The sequence below is a fragment of the Danio rerio genome, chromosome 23 (genome assembly GCF_052040795.2).
Source record: "Danio rerio strain M-AB ecotype USA chromosome 23, GRCz13ab, whole genome shotgun sequence".
In the NCBI taxonomy this organism is placed as follows: Eukaryota; Metazoa; Chordata; class Actinopteri; order Cypriniformes; family Danionidae; genus Danio; species Danio rerio.
In genome coordinates this window covers 10,208,104-10,221,121 of record NC_141043.1, presented here as the reverse complement: position 1 = coordinate 10,221,121, position 13,018 = coordinate 10,208,104, and the positions used below count along the sequence as shown (strand labels likewise).

General features: G+C 35.3%; 1 protein-coding gene across 6 annotated transcripts in view; it reads left to right on the top strand.

The window, feature by feature from the left end:
• The window catches only part of plxnb1a (plexin b1a), a 199,131-nt gene that overhangs the window by 184,170 nt on the left and 1,943 nt on the right, over window positions 1–13,018 (top strand). For all 6 annotated transcript variants that reach the window (XM_087306601.1, XM_087306600.1, XM_087306598.1 and 3 more), the window contains 10 exons: window positions 310–456; window positions 621–786; window positions 3,055–3,158; window positions 3,268–3,352; window positions 3,698–3,870; window positions 6,092–6,252; window positions 7,444–7,591; window positions 7,680–7,744; window positions 7,830–7,905; window positions 10,314–10,388. In XM_087306601.1, the coding sequence (XP_087162727.1) occupies window positions 310–456; window positions 621–786; window positions 3,055–3,158; window positions 3,268–3,352; window positions 3,698–3,870; window positions 6,092–6,252; window positions 7,444–7,591; window positions 7,680–7,744; window positions 7,830–7,905; window positions 10,314–10,388 (1,200 nt within the window). The remainder of the gene's footprint in view (window positions 1–309; window positions 457–620; window positions 787–3,054; window positions 3,159–3,267; window positions 3,353–3,697; window positions 3,871–6,091; window positions 6,253–7,443; window positions 7,592–7,679; window positions 7,745–7,829; window positions 7,906–10,313; window positions 10,389–13,018) is intronic.

The window sequence follows — 13,018 nt, the reverse complement described above, 5'->3', positions numbered from 1 at the left end:
TTATGCCTCATACTCGAGGACAGGCTTGACCAACCTTGTTCTTGGAGATTGACCTTCTAGCAGATTTCAGTTGCAACCCATGTCAAACACACCTGCCTGTAATTATCAAGTGCTGTTCCTAATTAATTGGTTCAGGTGTGTTTGATCAGGGTTGGAGCTGAACCTTGCTGGAAGGTCGATCTCCAGGAACAGGGTTGAGCACCACTGCTCTAAGACTTTTACAAGATTAAATAACTCAAATTGGCTTTTTATTTTTTTTTACATTCATGTACTTTATTAATAATCCATGTTTATGTTGTTTTATGTCAGGATACAGCAGGTGAGTCCTTCTACATGCTGTTCAGAGCAATAAAGCATCAGGTGGACAAAGGCCCAGTGGACGCAGTTACAGGCAAAGCCAAATACACACTCAATGACAACAGACTGCTGCGGGAAGATGTGGAGTATCGCACATTGGTAAAACTCAACATAGATTTTTATGCAGAAATATATAATAATAATTACTCATTTACACATAATATAATAAGATGAGGATCCTAAATAGACATTTTCTATGAGCAGTAAAATGTGATCTATTGTGACCACCCAGCAGTTTCAAAGTGTTGTTTTGTCTCCCACAGACTCTGAATGTTCTAGTAAACAATGGAGGAGCTGGCGAATCTCAGACGCTTCCCACCAAAGTGCTGGACTGTGACACCATCACACAGGTGAAGGAGAAGATCCTGGAGCAGGCGTGGAAGAGCACATCATTCTCCCAGAGACCCTCTGCAGACTCTGTGCATCTGGGTAAGAGTGTAGTAAGCTCAAGTCAGTCAGTAAAATGTATTTTTATTTTTTTATATAAAATGTATTAAATAATGAAAAAAACGTCAGAATGAACAACTGCTGCATCAAAACCACTTAGGGTTTTTGGTTATTTTTCTACATTTTATTATGTTTTAAATCATTGAAAATGTCTTGCTGACATGTGAATAAAAATGATTTGAAAGACAGTGGTGAATATAATAAAATAAAATTACAATTAATTTAAATATAAATAATATCAAAATATGTTTTTTAAAGATACACTCCACTTTTGGGGGGACATTGGCTCATTTTAAAAGTCCCCTAAAGTAACAGTTGAGTTGAACCATGTTTGAATACATTCATCTGATCTCCGGGATTGACGGGAGCAATTTTAGCTTAGCTTAGCTTATGTCCCAGTCAGATCACACAAATTTGTCACGACTTGGACATGATTTCTTTGACGTAGGATGTCGTGGGCATTGGTATACAACAAATGGGCATCATGAGACAAGAGTCAATTGTTTCTTCTTTTGTAAGGTGGCATATTTCATGACAACCAATACCATGCCTACGATGCCTCACGACACCATCGCAGAAAGTTTAGCATGTTTAGTTTTTTAGTGGGTGTTAATGCGCTGGTCAGGTAATCAAAAAATAGGCTGCATGTTTACTTATGGGTGGGTCACGGGTGAAAAAGATCAATCATTGAATATGCAAACTTTAACTATCTTTTCTAAAATATGAAGGTTTGTTAAGCAATTTTATCTGACAGACTGGCACAAACATGCAGACGTCTTCATTATTTTTTGAGTTCTCAGCCTAATCATAAATATAATTCTCTCAGGTAGTCTGGAAACATGTTCAGTGCTGTGAATAAACTGCAAAAGCATTCTGCTTGTTCAGTATTGCCATTAACTGTCTAATATAGGCTTCTCTAAAACTGAAGATTATTATTTTATTTAACAAACCAACACAATCTCATGACAATTTGTGTTTTGGCGCATAAAGCGGACTTATTTTGAAGCCCTTCACCTCACATGTTATTCGTTAGTCTTATTTATAGATAACTGACCAACAAAAGACACATTAAAATTAAGATAAACAATTACAACAAACAAAATTAATTTCAAAATGATATTTTTTGCAAGAATAATATACAAATTATATTTCTGTTTGTGCACCTCTACTATTTAACTATATGGGTGGATGATCTGTTTCGCTCTGAGGAAAATAAGTATTTAATTAAGGCATTACTTTGAATATATCACAGATCTCAGTTATATATTTGCAAATTTTTTTAATATGTCATTATTTTAAAGATTATGCCTCAGTTTTTTTGCTTATGTGCTTTCATTTTCTCTGTCTCACTCGTTGAGTTCAGGCAAAGTGTTTGTCGCATAACCTGACTTTCGTAACCGACAATAAAAATCGTGTGATCTGACCTAAATCATTGAATCGGATTAGACCATTGGCATCACGGTCAAAAACTTAAAAGAAGTAAGAAGTTTTGATAATGTTCCTATTTAAAGCTTGACTATTCTGAAATTACATTGTGTACAATATTTCTACATTCTCATTATGGCATAATAGTGACAGAAATTAACTGCCATGGCTGCAATGATACCATACAATATGGCTGCAAATGATATTACGCAGCACTGTTACCCAGTTACCGAGCTTGGGACTATTTTCAGGTGATGCTTAGCTTTTAATTTTCAAGCGGTCTTAGTACACAAGTTATTTAAACTCTTTTTTTGACATTTTTGAGCAAGTTGCTAATGGTCTAATCCGATTCAATGATCTATGCTAAATTAAGCTGCTCCCACCAGACTCAGAGATTGACTGAATGAATTAAAAACTGAGAAAACTTAGTTGTTTAACTCTATAAGGGACTTAAATTGATGTTCATTTAAAGTATATTTTTATAAAATTGCTTTAAACCTGGGCATCACGGTGGCGCAGTGGATAGAACGTTCACTTCTCAGCAAGAAGGTTGCTGGTTTGAGCCCTGGCTGGGTCAGTTGGCGTTTATCTGTGGAGTTTGCATGTTCTCCCCGTGTTGGTGTGGGTTTCCTCAGGGTTTTCCAGTTTCCCCCACAAGTCCAAAGATGTGTTGGGATGCAGCTGGAATGGCATCCGCTGCGTAAAACATATGCTAGATAAGTTGGTGGTTTATTCCACTGTGGCGACCCCTGATTAATAAAGGGACTAAGCAGAAAAGAAAATGAATGAATGAATAATGTAAACCTTTAATCCTGTGTTTTATAGAGTGGAGGGCAGGAATGGCTGGTCATCTGATCTTGTCAGATCAGGATTTGACATCAGTTGTTCAGGGGTCCTGGAAACGCCTCAACACTTTACAGCACTATAAGGTCTCTGAAGATGCTCTTCAGTCTAATGACTTCATTTTGTGTAAATAATTACTTTATTTAATTAGGTGAGTGATTGTTGATGTATTATTTTGTTTTTGTCCCTCTGCAGGTTCCAGACGGAGCGACAGTAACACTGGTGTCACGACAATCCAAGCAGATCCACCATGACAGCCATGACTACATACCAGGAGAGAGTGAGTTATGATTTAGTACCAATGAGAGTTTCATTGTGGACAACTTCTGAAGAACATCACAACATTCCACATGACATTTAGACGTAGGATTTTGCATATGCTGACTGTTTTGCAAACTATTAATTAATCTGCTCAATCACAGAATCAGACTCAGTTGCTTTATTTAGCACACCACGATACAGTGCGATTTGTTGGTCTGTTGTTTCATCTCAACTGAATCACTTTAGTGGACTTGTTTCCAATGTTCATGTATAACTAAGGAACCAAACTTTTTTGAAAAAACATTATTGTATCTAAAACAAAACGTTTCAGACCATCTAACCATCTAGTTTATTTCTCTCTCAGAGACGCCGATGTTGGAAGATGGAGATGAAGGAGGAGTGAAGCAGTGGCACCTGGTGAAAGCCAATGAAGAGGCAGAGCTTCCCAAACACAGACGGGGCAGTTTGAGAGACAAAGAGCGTGAGAGAGCCAAGGCCATCCCAGAGATCTACCTCACACGCCTGCTGTCTGTCAAGGTACATGCACACACACACACACACACACACACACACACACACACACACATACTTGTATACAGTTGAAGTTAAAATTATTAGTCCTCCTGCGGATTTTCTTTAATTATGTTTTACAGAGCAAGGAATTTTTCGCAGTATTCCCAATAATATTTTTTCATATTTGTTTCATTTTGGCTAAAATAAAAGCATTTTTCTATAAATAAACCATTTTAGGGTCAGTATTAGGGCTGTGCGATCTTAGGAAAAGATCAAATTGTGATTTTTATTTATTTATTTATTTATTTATTTTTGCATTTTTATTTTTTTTTTTACATATTGCGATTTTGATTGGATTTTCGTTTTAATTTTGTAGTCAAGCTTCAGCTCAATAATCTGTATTGTAGCTTCTTACTGCTAAAATGCAGTGAGTGTTAGTTTAAAAGGGAACTTAAAAGACATTACCTTATATTAGCAAACATCTCTGAAATTGTACTTTGCTGTTGTTTATTGGAAGACTCCGGTTTTGCCTTACATAACTTAGTTTCTTACTGAAGATTTTTATTTTTTTTTGTTGTTGATGAATATCCCCAAAGAAGCCAGCTGCCTTTCGTTGATTGGGTTCTTTAGCTCTGAGTAGCTCAATGGTTTCGTGACTCACCTCTTATGCCAGAGACCTGGGTTCTATTCCCGATTCTCACAAACGAACAAGAAAAACAAGACAAAGACTGCGAAGAAGACCAAGACGACAACCATGAAGACGAAAACCAAGAGCAAGATGACCAAGAAGATGAAGACAAAGAAGACAACAACTAAGAACAAGAAGACAAAGACAAAGATGAAGACTAAGACCAAAAGGCTAAAAGACCAATAAAATGAAGAGGATGAAGACATAGATCAACAACGATGTGTCAACTGGCACTACTTTTATTAGACTTTTTAGCAAGACGCTCCTCGTATGACTGTCTGTGGTACTTTTTTAGGTGCTTTTAGGTATTACCGACGTGCTGTTTTTCTTTAATATTAATTAGTCTAATAATGCTTCTGAAGTGGTAGACGCCAGATCCCACTTGTCCGTGCTTTCCTGTTTGTTTTTTATTGTGGGCGTTCCGCATAGTTTGGTTGCGCAACTCTGATTGGGTTGAAGAAAGTTTGCTAACTCAATTGGCTAGTAAGACGGAGGTCATGCATTTGCTCTGAGTGTGGGATGTTCATTCATTCATTCATTCATTTTCTTTTCGGCTTAGTCCTTTTATTAATCTGGGGTCGCCACAGCGGAATTAACCACCAACTTATCCAGCATATGTTTTACGCAGCGGATGCCCTTCCAGCCGCAATCCATCACTGGGAATGTCTGGGAAGTATAATAATATTTTTTTATATCACAGCCTCTTGCAATTAGCTAATAGCAATATTTAAAACCGTGATTGTGAATCGATTTTGATTAATCACACAGCTTTAGTCAGTATTATTACCCCCTTAAGCAGTATTTTTTTCGATTGTCTACAAAATAAACCATCATTATAAAATAACTTGCCTAATTACCCTAACCTGCCTAATTAACCTATTAACCTATATTAGCCTTAAAATTGCACTTTAAGCTGTATACTAGTGTCCTAAAAATATCTATTAAAATATTATGAACTGTCATCACGATAAAAATAAAATAAATTAGTTATTAGAAAATAGTAAAATTATTCTGTTTAAAAAGGTATTTTTAAAAAAATTAATTAAATAGAAAATTCTGCTTCGCTGTACTGCAAAGTTATTAGGTTTTAAGATAGTAAAATAATTTCAGTATTATTTAAGAAATATGCTATACATTTTAGTTTGGTTTTAGTTTAATTGCTGGTTTTGTAAAATTAGTTTAGTTTTTATTTTGTAATCACATTTTGAATTAAGTTTTATACATATTTAGTTTCAGTTTTAGTAATTATAAGTTTGCAAATCTAAATAAATGTTCGATACTTTTTGCCCCCATATGTGTATATGTGTAGTTAACGTTTTTTCGACATGAACATACATTTGATTGATGTTTTTGGTTTTTCCACCCAATGTACAAGAAACGCATGTGTGTTTATTAATATTACAAATACTTTTTGTCAAAGTATTTTTTTATTTCAGTTAATTTTTCAATAAAAGTTCTTAGTTTCATTTAAGCCTTTTTGTTAATGAAACTTAATTTCTGAGTTTTAAATCTCACCTTTAGTTTCAGAAAGTAACCTTGTTGTTATGTGTGTTTTAGGGTACACTGCAGAAGTTTGTGGATGATCTGTTCACTGTGATTCTGAGCACCAGTCGGCCGGTTCCACTAGCTGTCAAGTATTTCTTCGATCTGTTGGATGATCAGGCGGCACAGCACAACATTACAGACCCGGAGACAATCCACATATGGAAAACAAACAGGTTAGGAAAGCCTTAACACTTCAGTTTAAGGGCCAACTCTCATTATTAATAACTTGCTTATTACTAGAACATTATTGATAATTGAATGTTTATTAGTATTTTCCTATCTCATACCTAAATTTAACAGCACATTAATAACTAATAATTAATAGAGCAGAAAATTAGATGTTTATCGGAGGCAAAAGTCTAATTTAGTAGTTAATTAAAAGGGTTAGTTCACCCAAAAGTGAAAATTCTGTTATTAATTGTGCCATTTCCATCCCCTAAGACCTAAGAACACAAATAAAGATATTTTAGATGAAGCGATCTAGTGACTGCAGATTGCTGGGAAACACACTGTTCGCTGGTGAACAACAAATCCGCCCCATTATGGACTACAACTCTCTACATGCACTTCCCACACACACAGCTGTTCTGCTTTCAGTTGATTACACACACACAGCCTGAAGGTCATCAAAGACATATAACTCTGACTATTTAAGCTGCACGCACACAAACCTCAGTACTGAGGCTTGCTATATTGTAATGTTTTCATGTCTAGCCTTCCATGTTCTGAGCCTCACCTTTATTCTTCCATGTATTGATCCATAGCCGCTTAGCCTTGACTACGACTATAAATAACCCTTAGTATACTGTTTTCCACCTGTTATGCAATTAACTGCTAAATAAATACTGCATTTGGATCCACAATTACAGTGTTCAGCACTGCCAGTCTGCAAACATTAAACACACATTGTGATATCGATGCTCAGACGAAATACTGTTCAGCCCTATTGCTCATTTACTATCGTCAATAAGTCTGAGAATTACTATTAAAGTCAGCAGTTTAACACACAAGTGTCGGATAGTTTGTAGTAAACGCACACCCAAATCTGAAACATAAGATAAAGATGTTTTTACATTTTTTTTTTTTGGGCACACAAAAGTGTTTCTGGAGCTTTGTATGATTGCAGTCATACCACGGAAGTCACATGGGATGTTTTTACAATGTTTTTGAACATCTCTGGACTTTAGGGAATTTATAAAAAAATATCCTTATTTGTGTTGCGAAAATAGACAAAGCTGGCCCTGAGAAAACCCCGCTTTGGCCTGATCAGGCCCCAGGAGTGACAGTGTAAACGCAACTGGCCCTGGCTCACTTTAGGCGCGATAGTGGAAACGCGGCTATTATATTTTGGCTTTGTTTTGCAGCTTGCCACTGAGGTTCTGGATCAACATCCTGAAGAACCCACAGTTTATCTTCGATGTTCAGGCCTCTGACAATGTAGACGCCGTGCTGTCAGTCATTGCTCAGACCTTCATGGACTCCTGCACTATCGCCGACCACAAACTGGGCAGGGTGAGTCAATCAGAATCAAGTTAGAGGAGACTGATAATGGGGAGAAGACCTAATAATTTTGATTGTATGTCCTCGTATGACATTGCAGGATTCCCCAATCAACAAGCTCCTGTACGCTCGAGACATCCCACGCTACAAACAAATGGTGGAGAGGTCCGTATTTATACTTTGCTTAATACATAATGAGGTTATTTTGACTCAATGCACTTACACTACTTTCATGATTGTTGTTGATCAGGTACTACTCGGATATCAAACAGACGATCTCTGTCAGTGACCAGGAGATGAACTCTTCTCTAGCTGAACTCTCTCGGGTGAGTTACAGTATCTTGAACTACAGTATCTTGTTTACTCATTGGACTCAACACATCTGCACTTGGTCAACAAATGGGAAAACTGAAAATAACTGGGATTTTAATTTCATTTTTTTTAGTAACTTGGAAATAAACAAGCAATTACTTTACTAATTAATTAAAATAATTAAATTACAAAACTCACATTACTTTTTATGTGTACTTAACACTGCTTGTGATCTTCTTAGAACAAGGATCACGTTTTACATATAAATCTTTAGTTATGTCCTCCAAAATGTGCATTACTGATTTCAATGCCATCCATAAACCAAGGATGTGATTTTCTGTGTAAATTCAGAATTATAATGTTATTGTATTTTTATTGTTTTGTTTGTTTATTGCCTTTATTACATGTTGAATGTACTTCATATAGTAATTAGTTTTGGCCAAAGATCAATCTCATAATAAATGTGTGTATTATATATATGTATTATCTATATGTCATACAAACACATAATACAAATCTATACAAAGCTATGTTTTTACAAAGATATTTACACTTATATATCATTTGTATCATATATGAGCAATACCACACTAGTAGCAGTGCGATATGGCTGTATATCAGCACTGATGGGAGGTGTGCCTGCGGCCTCATGCCTTAGTGTCCCACCAATGCTGGTATACAGCCATATGACACTGCTACAAGTGTGATATTTTGTTTATACAACAGTTCGACAGCATAATCTTGTATATAAAAAAGACAATCAAACAGAGATATTTTAAAAATCCTTTTGGGAAAGGAACTACTTTCTTCCACCATTCATTCACATCTGCAGCTGATGGCAGATCAGCAGAATCTGTTGCTACTTTACCAACGTCACTTTAGAGCTAGTGTTTGGATGATTCTCTAGCGTAATGTCTAAAATGATGACAAAACAGGTGACTTTGGTGACATTTTAAGATTATATAGCTGAACAGCATGAAGTGCCATCAGTCTAGAGACATTTCCCAGTATTTCTTTGTTGCAATTGGGATAGCACAATAATTAACCCCGAAAAAGCCAAAGTAAAGCAAACACTATCAGAAACACTACTAGACTGTGATATAAATACAACACTACTACATACAAAAGAGAGAGATCGACTTAAAATGTCACTTACCTGTTTTATAATGATTTGATCAGATGTAGTTTGAAAATAAGCTGGATTTTTTTTCCTCTAAGGGATTATTATGTGGTCTCTGTCGCCATCCTGCGGCGGAATGTCAATCATCTTTGCTCTGCTCAGTATGACAGGCTGATGACCGCCAATGCGCTGAATCTCGGAAATTATGAATATTTAAAATAGGCGCTATCCTTGTATATAAACTGCATAGTTGCAATCTAAACAACTATATTCTCACCTAAAAAGCCTCAAAAGTACATTATGTTGTCCAACAGCTGCAGTGTGTGTATTGATCTGCTGTCACTCTATGTGGGATGAGTAATACAGAAGGGTGAGGAAGCTGTACGAGTTCTGAAATTGCAGAATATCACACGACTATCAGCCAATCAGATTCGAGAACCAGACAGAACTGTTGTATAAACATATATATTTTATATTTACATATAGATAATACATAATAATAAATATACACAGTACATACTAAATATGATGTCAAAAGAAACTTGAACTGGAAGAGCCCTCACCCTCCTTCTCACACTTGTTGGATAAGAAATGTTTTTTATTTTATGAAATTAGAAAAAATTAGGTACTCTCTTCACCGACCTAGCACTATTTTTATTATACTGTGGGAACCCCTTCGCAAACATGTCCAAACTCTTTAGCTTGACCCTGCTCCTTCTGATTGAGTCCCTACTTCCCAGTTCTGAGCTTGGTACTGGATACTAGTTCTGGTCAACACATTGTAGACTTGTTTTTTTCTGTATAAGATTGCACTAGTGTTGTTTTTATTATTATTATTATTATTATTATTATTATTATTATTATTTGCTCAAAATACTGTTCAGTGTATTTGCGTTTTGTTACATGTTTATGTTTTTGTAATGTGTTTCATAATGTATAAATTAAACATAAAAAAGGAAACTTTTATTTTGTATGCAATTAATCATGAATAATTTTTGATCAGCACTAATAGTATTATTGTAAACAATACATAATGCATGCAAAAGCTTCTAACAAAACAGGTATATTAAATGGAAAAAAAATCACTTTTTCAAAATTCATCAAGGCTGTTCAAGGCAAATTCTGGGACTCATAAACTCAAGACACTCATCTTAGAGAGTTAATAAAATAATTTAGACATATTTAAACATTAAGGAGAAAACTGCCGAGAACAAAATAATGATATAAAATGATATAAAAATTCATCGTTTAACCGTGATGTATTTAATATTTTCATCCTTTCATCTTTTGTTTTTCTTGCAGAACTACTCGAATGAAGTGAATCATCTAGTGGCATTGCATGAGTTGTACAAGTATATCAACAAATACTATGATCAGGTGAGATTTACTTTATCCTTGGTATATGTATGTAAAAAAAAAAGTATTCTCTATTTATGATTTGAACTCATACAGTAATTACTCATTATTTAAAATAGTAATAGTACGTCTTTGTTTGCCTGTGCTCCGAATTCAGATGAGTCTTCATTTTTGTTTGCTCTGCTGTTAATAGTGATGTGGGGGGTTATCAGCACCTTCTCTGCATGCTTATGCTTTGGCACATGTGTTTAATAGTAGCAAAGCAACCTAGTAACAATGACAATGACACAAGAGTACAGAAATAGACTCTTGTTGAAAACACCTCCTATCCAACTGCCTCACATGTTTACAAGTAAAGCAGTATTTGTAACTTAAGACATGCATTCTATCATTGGTAGTCAAAAATTTTCTTGATGTTTTGAGGCCAAAGAGTTTGTTGACAAAGACCTGCTCTTGGAATTCATGTGTAAATTTTACTCTCTACCGTCAAACTTTTATATTGTGAAAGCAGAAGAGATCCTGTTATTTATAAACAGAGAAACCAAAGATTTATTTTTCTTAAACTGAAATAATAGAATGTACTAGTTTTGCATGATATTGGAGAAAACTAGCATTGAGATATTTTATTTTTCTATGATATATATTACAATATCAACTATAATCTTACCAGATGACATAAACGGCTCTATATGGAAATAATTAATCATTTTAGATATATTAAGATGGTTTTGTAAGGGAGCGCATCTACATAAAATACAATAAACCAATCTCAAACATTGATTAATACAGTAGACCAAAGATACTGTACAAATAAAATGCACAGTGCTTTATAATTTTCTGGACATCAAGCAATATTCAGATACACAAAGTAAATAATCAAAGGTAAAATAACACTCTATAGTATTAATTGTATATAAACAAATTCACTTAATCTTTTTTAAGGGGGACCTATTATGCAAAAATCATTTTTATAAGGGGTTTAAGCACAGTTGTGTGTGAACAGTGTGTGAATATAGCCAGCCTCTAATGGTGAAAATGAATTAACTCTATTGTTTATAATCACATTTGATAAAAATCGTCTGCAGAAACACTTTAATTTACATTGTCTAATTGTACATGTCATCAGAGGGAGAAAGCCTCGCCCATTAGTGATAATCTCTTGTTGATTAGCATAAACAGCCCTCAGTGAGAAGCAGCCATCTGCCATTAGAGTTTTTAACTGCTAAAGATATTTTCAGGGACTAAAAGGCATTATCAACACAGGCTCACTGTAAAAGTGTACTCCCGTATACATTTCTGGAGAGCACAAATTATGTAGCCAGAGCTACATATGGCTGCATTTCGTCTTTAAAACGAACACTACTGGGCGGTATGGCGCCACCAAAAGCTTATGTTTCTTTTCGCGCTACCAGCTGACCGCTTACTTCTGTGTGGACGACTTTCCCACTGTTTCCAGTTTGCTCAGTAGCTCGCCACGTACGTCGGCGGACTTGTCATGCAAAGAGAAGTTGACCACAATGACGGGGTTCAAGTCTAGCAAAGAACCGTTCCAGAAAGTAGATAAAACTAAAACAAAAGGCAAAAATAAAATAAACAAGAAAATAACAGGGTGAGAACATGACCAAAGATCCAAAAATGTAAAAATCAGGCAGGACTTTTCTTTTTTTTTTTGATTGCTTTTGAAAACACTATTGGTTGGGTTTAGGAAAGGGGGTGGGTGGGGGGTCGGTCAGTTGGTCGGTTAGTCAGTCAGTCAGTCAGTCAGTCAGACAGTCATTGAGTCGACAGCCTCTGATGGATTTACCCGAAAACAGCAGGCTCGATTAGCCCTCACAAGAGAAATTTGAGTTCTGAAAAAGCATACACAGCGGCCTCTCCTTCTAAACATACCTTCTCCAATGTATTTGCCAGAAATGGCAAACAGGGTTACAAATCAATAATGAGCCTGGGTTGGGCATTATATATGTTGAGTTTTAGGATGCACAGATGAACACTGTATTCTCCATAGATTGCATTCTTCTTTAGAAACACTTCCTTTGACATTTTCATTTTAACAGAGTTAATGTTAGTCCTATTTGGAATTTGCTGCTTCAACGATGCACAGGTGTTTGTAGCTTCGCCCTCTTTTAAAAAGAGCATTTGAATTTAAAGTCACCAAAATAACGCAATTTGGATCAAAGCCTAAAAGGGGCAGTATTAAAGAGTTATACATAATTATTTGTGTGGTATGTTATTATAATTACATAATTCAAACACCTTATTGTATAATATGAGGTTGAGGTTAAAATATGTTGTTATTCTCATAATTTGTCATACTTTTACACCATTTAAACAGCTAAAAATAGTTGTAGTCTCTTGTATGTGCATTTTTTGCCTTTTACATGTAACAGTGTAATTCATTGTCCAAAAACAGATGAATTGGACAGCATTTACAGCATCTCATTTTTTCAATTCGGATTTCTAGATAGAAATTTTTGTCATTACTGTAATCCCTTCAGCCACAAATAATCTTATACCAAACAAACAAAACACACATTACACAAATATTGGGTTACACACAACAAGGCCTGTCATGATATCTTTTTTTGTTGTACAATAGATTACACCAAAATATATTGCATTAAAAGATATTATTGTCATTTAACAATAAT